Source organism: Barbus barbus (genome assembly GCF_936440315.1).
Source record: "Barbus barbus genome assembly, chromosome: 8".
NCBI lineage: Eukaryota > Metazoa > Chordata > Actinopteri > Cypriniformes > Cyprinidae > Barbus > Barbus barbus.
The window spans coordinates 27614515-27627621 of NC_136736.1; the positions used below are offsets into that span (position 1 = coordinate 27614515).

The 13107-nt window shown below is 36.7% G+C and overlaps 1 protein-coding gene across 1 annotated transcript; it reads left to right on the top strand.

The window, feature by feature from the left end:
- The first annotated feature begins 3219 nt into the window (after window positions 1–3219).
- LOC306874158 (complexin-1-like) lies at window positions 3220–13023 on the top strand. The gene is made up of 4 exons (XM_079423979.1): window positions 3220–3671; window positions 4369–4478; window positions 9948–10126; window positions 11665–13023. Exons 2-4 carry the CDS (start codon window positions 4448–4450, stop codon window positions 11854–11856), a joined length of 402 nt encoding a protein of 133 aa, XP_079280105.1. The 5' UTR covers window positions 3220–3671; window positions 4369–4447; the 3' UTR covers window positions 11857–13023.
- Window positions 13024–13107: the final 84 nt, after the last annotated feature.

Below are 13107 nucleotides of genomic sequence, written 5' to 3' on the forward strand. Positions count from 1 at the left end.
GCAAACTGGGCTTTGTAAAAACCCGAGGCGTGGATGGGAGCGGGTGGGAGGGGTTTGTGGGGTATAACGGAGTAATTTTGACCCAGTGTGTCGCAGTGAAACGTGAGAGAAGGGAAGGGCACTTTCAAAGCAAACACAAGCACTGAACACAGACTACAGTCTTAATGAGGTGATCTGTCACTTGACAACCACATAATGACAGGTAACCTAGCACAGAAAACATTCAAAGTACACATGTAAGTGTTTATTTTATTACACTTTATCTATTTACATCTGTAGATTTGATTACATTTGCTAAAAAGCCATTTTCTCACTAACATAAACCAAAGAGCCTAATTTGCCTCGCTAAGCTATATACCGTTTTACTCATAAAAACTTGGTTAAATGTATTTATTTATTTAGACAGTATTTTATGGAGTGATAAAAATAAATATATCCAAAATCCCCTCTGTAAAAAAAAAATAATATGTCAAAAAAAAAAAAAGGCTTAATCCAGTGATCAGATTTCAGGCATTTAACTTTAAAGGCATTTCAGGCATTTAACATCCCCGTTGTCCTCTCGCATCAAAATCCACTAAAATATTTGTTTAGAACAGTTTTCGACTGTTTTCACTTGTATACAGTGCTTGGTCTGTCCATATTTCTCTCCTGATTTAGACAAGATGATTTTTTCACTGCAATATTATGGATAGAGGACTCATATTTTAGCACCAGTTTGATGTTAAAAACATCTTAATAATGATTTTTTTTTAATAGAAACACAAAGCTTTACACTTAATAAGACATTAATTGATGGACTGGAGTGGTGTGGTTTACCTGTGGATTATTGTGATGTTTTTATCAGCTGTTTGGACTCTCATTCTGACGGCACCCATTCACTACAGAGGATCCATTGGTGAGCAAGTGATATAATGTTAAATTTCTTCAAACTGGTTCCAATATAGTAAAATCATCCATATCTTGGATGGCCTGAAGGTGAGTAAATTTTCAGCTTGCCAATATTGGAAGTATTTAAACTGTAGCCTATTCTAATAAATATTCATTTTTTACTAGTTTCAGAATTATTAGGGTCAAAATGACAACTTTTTAATAAAAAAAAATACAAGTAAGATTAATAAGGGTACTAAAAAACAACAACAGGGAAATGACTAGCAAATTAGTAAATTAAGTAACAGTATGTAACAAATAAATAGGCTACTGACTAATTGAATAGATATTTAGTTAGTCACTCTTGAAATAAGTAGGTTTATTTTTTGACTTCATCACGTCTTGGACTAGAGTTAAACTGGTTCATTCATTCAGTCTGGCAAAATAGCCTATCTGTTTCCTCATCCTGTCCCTGCTTTCTTTACTGTTGCAGTCATAACCTGTTAAAATTGTACTGACAAGCATAAATGGGGAATTCCACGTATAACTCTTCAGGGATGCTCTACCCGGCGGAACGGAGATGACCGAGATGAATATGACCTGTGCGAGGTCTTTACAAGACATTTCAACCATATTTCTCTCTTTCTCCTATTCTTCACCTTCAGTTCTTCAATAATCAGAGTCTCTCCTCTGCTCTGCTCTCCCTGCGCTCTCTTCGTTTTGTCCACTCAGCTCTGTGCTGAGAGCGAATAAATCAGTGTTTCCCATTTGGCTGCTGTCCAGAAGAGATAAATGCTCGCAGAATAAAAAGTTCAGCAGAAACAGTTGGACAATAAAGCGTCCTTCCTCTCTCTCTCTCTCTCTCTCTCTCAGTCCTTCAATATTGATCTACGTTTATGATCAATGCAACTGATGATCTCAGCAGGCCTTTCTGTTCAGTGCTTGATTTAAGGACCCACTATATACCTTCTTTGTCAAATTCAGACATGGAAATGTATTTGCGTGATAAAATAAATAAAAGAAAGAAGATGGTTTCCTTTTGCAAAAAAAGAGAAGCTGAACTGTGTCTACTGCTGTCCACTCTTTTTGCTTTTAGAGACATTCTAAAGAAATGCTTTTTTTTTTTTTGGAGCTTGTAACTCTCTCAGTGTGGTAAATATGCAGTCTCCTCTCAGCAAATAGAACACCGAAATACTAAACCTTTTCATGGGTCAGTTGCATCAGCCCAGTTTTTAACAACACTACAGCAACAGGGAGGTGTTATGACTGTAAGGAGAACCTTTGCGCACTGCAGTGTTGCCCTAAGAGCGAGGGTGTGTTTGAATCATGCAGAGTCATGTGGTGTGTCCTCAGCTAAAAGGTGACTGTGTCCCTAAGGTCTAACTGGATATTTATTCTTCCTGGTGTCAGACAGCTTTTTGAATTAACATCTTGAAAAATCACATTTTCTATGCTTAAATGTAATGCCTCTGTACTTAATTACTTCTACTGCAAGATGCGTTGGATTAAAAGCACCTGCTAAATACCACTTCATGTTCTGGCATGAATATAAATGCCTGTATTTTTCTTATTTCTTTCTCTTTCTTAGCTATCTTTATTTATTTATTTATTGAAAGGGAAAGGTGACCTCATGCATCCAATTTGTAAATGCAGAGCACTTAAAGTAATTGCCAAATGGGTAAAGCTGACCTTTAGATGGCATTTTGTCGCCATCTAAATCATGCATTTTTACATGTTGAAAAATAGTTCATATTTAGTTTTTTTCTGCACACATTAAATGAATCGTCCAAAAATTCATTTATTTACCAAAAAAGTAATTAACCTAGAGCTTTTCTCAGAACGAACTTCTCTTTTCTCATTTTTAAGCATTACTGTTTATTTTTTATCATCATTATTATTATGATGGGATTTTTTAATGTTTTTTTTTTTTTTTTAAAGATGCTCGCCAAATAAAAACAGTGATATTGTAAAATTACCGTTTTCTTTTTTAATATTTTAATTAAATCCTGCAATGGCAAAATGATTTGTGTATCCATTACTCCAGACTTCCATGTCAGTTGATCATTCCGAAATCAATCTGATTTTCTGATTTGGTGCTCAAGTAACATTTCTTATTATTATCAATGTTGAAAGCAGTTGTGCTGCTTAATATTCTTCTAGAAACCATTAAAGAAAAAACTTTCGGGAACAACATTTATTTGAAATAGTCATTTTTATAAATGATTCCTATTGAGTTTATTGCCTCCTTTGTGAATAAAAGTATTATTTCTTTCAAAAGAATTGTTCATCTTGCTACGGGCCATGATGTGGTATAATATAGATGGGTTGTACCTGTAAAGGGCAAGCCCAGTCTGAGCCATAGATTCTGAATCAGCACTTTCTCTTAAGAGACTCCGACTCCGACACCCAAGTCACGAGGGGCCAAGATCTTTCCATCTTTCATTCTCCAGGTCTGACAGCATCTGTTCTACGAAGCTTCCAACAGTAGTGGAAGGATCAGCTGCTAAGCACTGGCAGAGGCGTATTTCCCACCGGCACCTCCAATCAATTGCTCCTCTCTCCGGCTGGGGACGTGGGATGTTTTGATGGAAAAAGGCTGTGTGTGATGCACAGGGCTTTCGCCGTCTTGCGATCCGGCTGCAGTTCCCCTGGCCAACGCTCTGACAGGCGCTGGGCGAGCAGGAAGAGACGCCTGGAGATTCAGGGATGCTCATAGTGGGTTAATAATACACATCCTTCACAACTGGCCCACGTCAACTTCCATATCGGCGCGATTGACTGCTCTCTTCGCGGACACTGAACAGGTATTTACGCCGCATTTCTTACGCTATAGGTGCGCGGGTCACGAGCAGGTGCTGTCCAGCGACGGTGGTGCTGAAAGCGGCTTGTGTGCAAGATAGAGCCGAGCCTTTGCGGCGGGGGTTCAAGTAAGGTAATGCACCAAGACTACTGAGGTCGGAACGAAAACACTTTGCAGAGATCCTGGTGAGCTTGGGCCATATGATTAAATAGACGGTCCTGCACTGAATTAAGAAAGTCATTGGTGGTTAAGTCCAAGTTACCTTCTGGATCTCGGACCCCCGTAAGTTGATAGGCATATTTTCTATCTAAAATACGCACGGTGGTGATAGACAGTAATGCAAATGAATCAAACTAGCTCTGCTCAATGGGGTTGCTATTGTGACAGCCTGACTGTCGCTATCAGCATCAGTTGCACGGATTATCAGATTTGATTATCTGTCACTGTGGAAGATGGAAATGATATTTGCTGTGTCATTTTTGCTCAAAGAACAGCGCTGGAAGAAAATGCATGCGCAAAACTGGTTTCACATTGCACCTTGTGAGCTGAAGGACAAAACGTTCAGATCAAGTTGTGCATGTTTTATTGAGCTGCAGTAGGCTATCATCACTTTTGCTATTATTATGATCATTATTATTATTACCTATTATTATATAGGCTATAGTTATTAATAATAAAATCAGCGTTCATTTTGTTTGCAGATCTGGCTGTACGATCTCTGGTCTCATACATTTGATTTGGAGTGCCAAGCACAAGGACAGGAACACTTGAAAAGCCATCATGAATTTCCTGATGAAGGCAGCTTTGGGAGGTGAGTGTATATATTCCCGCTGGGAGATTATAAATTAGAACGAAAGACTTGAGTCAGTGCTGTAGTGCTGCAGCAGTGGTCACGTGCGCTCTCTGGAAGTCGTCCGATGTTCAACTAAAGCACCGGAGAGAAGGTTGTGTCCAAAGTGTCCAAAGCGACACTATTTGGCGTTTAGCATCAGCAGCCCAGGACTGAAGCAGTATGAGTAGTAATTCTAAAAAAAATAATTAGATCAAATGAAATTAAATTACAATGAACTATGGCAGAGTGTATAACAGGTTTGCAAATGTTGTTGCAAATTCAGGACCAGGTGCTTTTCTCTTGGGTAACGGAGTCAAGTGGTTAAAGGTATAGTTCGTCCAAAAATGAAAATTCTGCCATTAGTCTTATTACTCTCCTTTATGTCGTTCCAAACCCGTAAGACCTTCGTTCATCTTCGGAACACAAATGAAAATATGTTTGATGAAATTCGAGAGCTTTCTGACCCTCCATAGACAGCAAGGGTCCTACCACGTTCAAGGCCCAGAAAGGTTCCAAGAACATTGACAAAATAGTCCATGTGAAATCAGTGGTGCAACCTATGAAGCTACGTGTGCAAAAAAATAAATAAAAAATAGCGACTTTTATTTTTATTTATTTAACCTTTATTTACCCAGGTGAGCACATTGAGAACACTTTCTCATTTACAATGGCGACCTGGCCAAGATAAAAGCGTCGAGGTACAAAAGTTACACATGTAATTACAAGACAAAACAAATCAAACATTTACAAATTTATACAAGTAATACAAAAGGTGAAAAAAAAATAAAAAATTAAAGTTAACGTACAATGGTCTGACAATGTGTTTGCTAATAATAATTTAAATGTAAATAATGGGACAATGGATTCAAGCTTCGGAGATTTTTGAAGTGTATTCCAATCGTTAACAGCGGAGAACTGAAAAGAAAGGCGGCCAAAGGAGGTACGGGCTTTATTAGCAGTCAAAATGATATACCTACTTGAACGAAGGTTCATAAAGGGGGTAGCTCTCGAGATTAGTGATCTTAGATAAGGTGTGGCTTTACACAGTAGACATTTATAGATAAAATGATACCAATGTTTTTTACGTCGGGTCTGTAATGAAGGCCAACCGATTAAACTATAGAGGTTGCAGTGGTGGGTATTATATGGAGCATTGGTGACAAAACGGATGGCAGTATGATATACAACATCTAGTTTACTAAGAAGAGAGTTTGAAGCAATTCTGTAAATAATATCACCATAGTCAATAATCGGAAGGATGGTCATTTTCACAAGAGCAAGTTTTGCTGGGAAAGTAAGAGAGGCTTTATTACGGAATAAAAAGCCAATCCTAGATTTAATTTTTGTTTGGAGCTGATTAATGTGGGTCTGGAAAGAAAGAGAAGAATCTAACCAAACCCCTAGGTATTTGTAATTGTCTACCTGTTCTATAGCAGACCCATCTAGTGTGGTGATGCTTAATGGACAGGTAGGTACAGTGTGAGATCGATTAAAAAACATACATTTAGTTTTAGTAGAATTTAAAAGCAGTTGAAGGGAACGAAGTGAATATTGTATATTATTAAAACTCTCTTGAAGATTTTTTACCACAGTATCCAACGACGGGCCAGCCGTATAAAGGATGGTGTCGTCTGCATAGAGGTGTATCAAAGAATCACCTGCAGCAAGGGCAACGTCATTAATATATACAGAAAATAGAGTCGGCCCTAGAATTGATCCCTGAGGCACCCCCATGGAGACAGCCAGATGACTAGAAAGTAGGCCGTCTGACTTAACACATTGAAACCTGTCAGAAAAATAATTTGTGAACCAAGCAAGGCAATCATCTGAGAATCCCAAATTCCTTAATCTATCAATTAAGATGTTATGATTGACAGAATCAAAGGCCTTGGCCAGATCAATAAAGACTGCTGCACAATAATGTCTTTGATCAATAGCAGCTATGATGTCATTTGTAACTTTAAGTGTGGCTGAAATGCACCCATGACCGGCTCGGAAGCCAGATTGCATTTCGGAAAGACTATGATGAGATTCGAGATGGTGAATAATTTGTTTATTAATAATTCTTTCGAAGACCTTTGAGATGCAAGGAAGAATAGAGATTGGTCTATAGCAATTTGGATCTAAACTATCCCCTCCTTTGAATGACTTTAGTCAACAACTCTTCTTCTCTGAGTTACCATCTACTGCCATTATAGAGTACCACAAAGAAAGATTAAAACAATTTAGAGATATTTATTATGCCATGACATCCACTTCCTGATTGTCACCAATTTTAAGTAATGTTACATATTTTGTAATGGGGAAGACATGTGATAACAGGGTTGCATTGCGTAAGAGCTAAAAATTCTGTTTTTGTTTTAGTTTTGTTTATTAAAATTTGATTTACAACACTTTTAGTTTTACTACAATGAACGATAAACTCGACAGTCTGTCAGAATGATGACATTACAGTATTTAATGGTTTAATCCAAAGGGTCAAGATCTCTGAGATGAGACAGACCACAACTTGCTAGTTTTCATGTTAAGTTAATTTTATGGAATATAATAGTTTAGCAAACATGTCTAATAAATCTCACAACAGAAAAATATGTGTCTTTAATTCTTGGGGACAAAAACAAAATAACAAATATTTATTCAGACCCTTATGATTGGTTTTGTGGTCCAGGGTCACATTTGTGGAACATGCCATGGAATTCTTTGAAATACCATGCAATACCACATAAATAGCATGGTGCATGATTATATTTGTTATCATTCAGGCCACAGGCACCACCACAGTATATTTGTGCAAGGCTCGGTTATGTTCATATAATAACGGACCATCTCTCACCTTCCCTATGCTGTATGTGAGAGCTTGTTTGTGTATAGTGATGTGGATGCTCAAATGGCCATGCAGTTCAAATATTTGCTTCAGCGCTTTCAGACTCGAACCCGAGAGTGTTTAAAGTAGAAAAGCTGATGTCACCGCTGGACCAGGGCCACAGAGCAGCTGACTGAAGCAGAGGACAGTGTGAAGAGCACCAGCTGCCCTAACAGTCCCAAAAATAGATATTTCAAAAGACTTAAATTGATACATTAGTGACAGTGAGTCTTCAATCATAGACTCGAAAAAACAAGCAGCTTTGGTTTAACATTTCAGACAGAGAACCATTTTGATGCCATCTGTTGAGAGGTACAAAAGCGGAAAGGGAGCACATGCAACACCATATGTTAACACTGTAATATTAACCAGATTGGTGAATTTTTGTTTTTCACTATGTTGGATCAACTATGGATTACAAATACTCCAAATTCACTCACAGGAGTCAAAAACATGGTTTCCATATACATACAACAATATATACTGAAAAATAAACAGGCACTCAAGAACATATACAGACACTGAGAGGCACAGACATAATATACATATATACTAAGAAACATAGACAAATATCACACCTATGACTTTAAATGTTCAATTCATGCAATCCTGCACGTTTTAAATATATTCAGAAATTATGCAATGATTAAAAGCTTATTAACATACTTTAGAATGCTAACAAATGTCACTAAACCTGTTCATATATTACCTAATGCTCTTTTTTACATATACACATAATGTTGTGAAAAAAATCATAATTTTAAGCACTTTACAAACTATTTATATTAACATATTCATTAACTCATCACAGTCTGTAGGTGTCAGATATTTGATCTTTGTTTGTTGTGTAGGCTTCTACTATTTACACATATTAACAGATCATTTATTAATCATATGTTCATGTTTTTGCAGTACCTAATCTGAAGTGGAAACTATTCATCATTTGTAAATGTTTATAAATCTTTACTAATCATTCAGTACCTTTATGGGCACTGGACTTTTAGCTGTTGTAACAACATTTGTGTAAAGGGCGGTTTATGTTTAGCTAACACATTGTAATCTCTCAAATTAGTTTAGTACTGTATATCATTAAACAGGACATTCCTTGACTCATACATCAACAGGAGAAATGTTTTTTTTAAGAACCTGTTCATTTATTAACACATCCCAATGTAATTTAAACAGATTAAACTATGTTCGCTGTATACTTCTGACCTTTTAACCAACTCGTAAACCTACCCATACCACCAAACCTTACCCGTATCACACCTCAATAGCAGCAAAAGTGTTGTACATTAACAAAAGCTTTTAACAAAGGCCCGTTCTGCATTGCCACAGGCTTTCAGAGCATTCTTGATGAGTTTGCTCCTTGATATTGCACTTGTTAGTACATTCTTCGCCTTGTGGTGTAATGTTCTGATGATGTAGAGTTTGTGTTTCAGTGGGTGGTGAGAGCCAGACCACAGAAATTGATCTGCGTGTGTGTTTCAATATGTAGCACATATCACACAAAGCCAGATTATTGTCGCATATATCCTCATTTCAAATTCCAGACTTTGCTTGGGAGATCTGAATATGATGTCCTCTGTGTATTACTAGAGACATGAGGATGGTGGCCAGGACTTTTGCAAAGTGACATTTCCTCTGTATATATTTGGAAGCGTGTTGAGGCATGGTGTGGCCTCCCCGGGACTGTGACCAACCCATGAATTATTCCTGTCCCTGCTAGGATGCTCCGTTTAATCCAGTGAACAGACTTCTTTCAGTGGTTGGATTGATTCTTCATCTGATATTTTTCTCGGATGCTCTGGGATGTGTTTGTGTGCCTCCAGGTTACTTGACCTGCTGTGGTGAATTTATATAAGTGAACTTTATTTTGCTGAGTTGGTTGGGCTGTTTGACTTTTGTTCTAACTTGTCATCGTGTTTTTCAGTTGATAGAAAACCAATGAAATTTCATTACTACCTTGGGAGATTTTTATCAATACTTTTAATCAGCAAGGATTCATTTTGACCAAAAGTGACTGTAAAATACATGAATAACTTTGAGCTTTCTATTCATCAGAATAACCATGCTTTATGGCTTTCACAAAAATATATTTCAAGATTGATAATAATAAGAAATGTCTCTTGAATTAGCTTATTAGAATGATTTCTGGATCATGTGACAATGAAGACTGGAGCAATGATGCTAATAATTCAACTTTGAATCACAGAAATAACATTTTAAAATACATTCAACTAGAAAACAAGTATTATTACTGTATTTTTGATCAAATAGCAGCCTTGGTGAGAAGCATAACAGACTTAAAAAAACAAAAACAAAAACACTTATCAAACCACAAATTATGAATGGTAATTGGGATTATCAGCATCAAGTCTCAACACGTTGTCTATAAATAGTATACACTTACATGTTCACGTATTGTTACATTAATAAAGCTGTTTGGAAATATCTAAGCTTTAACTGTCGCATATAAATAGCAGTTACACCGTTTCTGTAATTGCATCCAATCATCATTTTAAAAAACACAATTTACATAAATTGTTTGTAATTTATAATCTCTAACTCTTATGTGTTTGCAGGAGGCCCCCCTGATGTTGGTAAAATGTTGGGAGGAGAGGAGGAGAAAGATCCTGAAGCAGAAAAAGAGAAGGAAGAGGAGAGACAGGAAGCTCTGAAACAGGAAGAGGATGAGAGGAAGGCCAAACACGCCAAGATGGAAGCAGAGAGGGAAGGCTTAAGACAGGGCATCAGAGACAAGGTTAGAGACCAACAGGAAAACTTGCATCATGATTTACTCATCCTCACATCATTCCAAACTTATGAGACTTTGTTTCTTCTGTGGAACATAAAAGTAGACATTTTGAATGTTGTTAACCAAACAGTTTGGGTTCTCTGTTGAATTCCATTATATGGACAAAAACTAATCAAAGTCAATTGGAACCAAAACAAAATATAATCTATGGACCCTATTCACATTTCAAGGGTTCTCAGAAGCTTATAGTTGGGTAAACGTCTACAGTGGTGAACTGAAACTACAACAAACACAATTCTTGCGTTGCCCTTTGCTCCAATAGCAAAAGAAAAAAAGTCCATAATAGCATTTCTTATGCTTTTCAAAAGAAGAACAAATTATCGAGAGATTATGTTTTAAATGGAAGAGGGAAAGATGTCAAATTTGCTGGCACTCCCTCAACTACTGTATTTGCACAGCAGTGATAACCAGTTTTCTGTAATCGAATATCAAGACAATAAAACAAAGTATTGTGTTATAAATGTATATAACATTTTTAAAAATGAAAATGTAAAATAAAAAAAACTTTGCTAGATTTCTGATGTAAATAACTTGAAAGCAAGTCGTCACAGTGTGTGAAAAAGGTTCCATAGAAGACAAAGTCATGATTGGAACGAAACGAGGGTGAGTAAATGATGACAGAATTTTCATTTGTGGATGGACTATGCCTTTGATGACAATTTAAAATAAAAAACGTAAAAAATTTTTTTTTTTTTTCTCCGAGAGAATAATGTACACAACTTGTAGTTAGTTCTTAAAACGTTTGGCAAAATTGTATGCGTCATTGTACCATGGTAGTACCATGATATTTTCTAAAGTACCACACACATATCATGGTATATGAGCACAGTAATCATTCAAAGTAATATCACATATGATTCAAATGTTTGGACTCAAAAGTGCATAATTGATAGTTTTGTAAGTACAGTCTAAACTGTGTCCGAGTTCCTTATTTTAAATGGATAGTTCACCCAAAAACTGAAGATTGTCATTGATTACCCTCATGTCGTTCCAAACCCATAAGACCCTCGTTCATCTTCAGAACACAAATAAAGATATTTTTTTATGAAATCTGAGAGCTTTCTGACCTACACAGACAGCAACACAACTACCACATTCAAGGCCCAGAAACACAGTAAGGACTATCATTAAAATAGTCTGTGTGACATCAGCGGTTCGACTGTTTTGTGCGCAAAGATAACAAAAATAACAACTTCATTCAACAATTCTTCTCTTCCGTGTTGAGGTTGAACCACTGGTGTCACATGGACTATTTTAACAATGTCCTTACTACCTTTCTGGGCCTTAAACATGTCAGTCGCGTTGCTCTCTACAGAGGGTCAGAAAGCTCTCAGATTTCATCAAAAATATCTTAATTTGTGTTCTGAAGAAGAATGAAGGAACAACATTTTCATTTTTGGGTGAACTGTCCCTTGAAGAATTTTTTTTTATTCACACAAAATTTTTAATTTCAACTTTGCAACATCTCTATGTTTGTGTATCAGTATGGCATTAAGAAGCGCGAGGTAGCCGAAGCGGAGGCGCAGGAGGCGATGGAGCAGGCGAGCGAAGGCAGTCTGACCCGTCCAAAGAAAGCAGTACCATCCGGCTGCGGAGATGACGACGAGGAGGAAAACATCATGGACAAGGTTATGAAGTATCTACCGGGCCCGCTGCAGGACATGCTGAAGAAGTAATTTCCTAAATAATCTCAAGCACACGCAGCTTTAGATATTATTTTAACGTGTACTGACTTCGGCAAGAAGAGAGCACACTAGAGCAAAACACCTTTTACCTTTCACACATTTCAATTCGCGAGGAGCTTTAGATATTAGTGACAGGTCAATCAATCAAGCAAGAGGGGTTAATAATTATCAGAATATAAGCCATATTTTATCTTTACAGGGAAACCTGAATCACATCTCTTCTTATTCAATACGTAAACAGCAATATATATGCATGAATTGTTCGAGTGTCTATTCCACTGTTTTGTATCACCAATCGATAAGGTTTTCCACGTTCATTTAGCGTTCGATATGAAGAAAAAAGTAGTTGGTTGAAGACATTCTGGTCTTGCATGTGTCCATAAGTGTTTGTGTGTTCACTGACATCTTGTTTTTGTCGCTGCAGAGATTGCAACCAGATAAAGAAGGCAATAACATTCTCCCACGCTGTAAGCTAAATGACAACTACTTTGTACGTTTGTCACTACGCCATTTAGTTCATTCTGGCATATCTTGTCTCACTTGCACTGTAGTTTCATCAGTCTGTAACATTAAATGCCTCAATTCAGTTTAACAGTGTTGTCGAGACTGCGTTCGTTCTCGGACCGTTTTTGTGCTTTACGACTGATTCTGAATTTACGAAGATTTATGATTTTAAGATTGAAACTCCGTTTCACAGGGATGCTCTGTGTGTTTCGAATGGACTGTAGAGTTTCTCTGGTCTAGAGTCAGAGGGAATTTTCGTCTGTGATCTACAACATTCTCAGCAATAATAACGTATTCTGTTTGCTTGGCTTGCAGCAAAACGAAATAAAATCGTAAGTGTATGAATGGCTCTGATGATGAAAAAAAAGTGATATGTCTGTCTTAAGATCTGTTGAGTATATGGCATTGTAATAAACCAATCACACATAACTAGTTTTGGTGTTTCAATAATACTAAAAAACAGCAATGAATGGAATTTGCAATATTCAAAAAGAAAATGTGTAGTTAACACGATTTATGTTGTGTAATATTATACCTGCAGATTTTATGAACTGAAGTTGATAGTAATACTGTTCAGAAGTGTGGGGTCAGTAACAGGTTTTTTTTTTTTGGAAATAAATTAATACTTTCATTCAGCTATGATCCATTAAATTGAAAAAAAAAAAAAATAATTCACTTTCCCACTTTAAAAAAAGTGGAAGACTCTGATAATGTTACAAAAAAATTCATTTGCATTTA

Excerpts from the sequence above, each read along its gene's own strand:
- LOC306874158 (XM_079423979.1), top strand. The coding sequence starts at position 4,448 with ATGAATTTCCTGATGAAGGCAGCTTTGGGAG. Across the intron at positions 4,479-9,947 it reads GATGAAGGCAGCTTTGGGAG|GAGGCCCCCCTGATGTTGGT; the intron begins GTGAGTGTATAT and ends ATGTGTTTGCAG. Across the intron at positions 10,127-11,664 it reads GACAGGGCATCAGAGACAAG|TATGGCATTAAGAAGCGCGA; the intron begins GTTAGAGACCAA and ends TTTGTGTATCAG.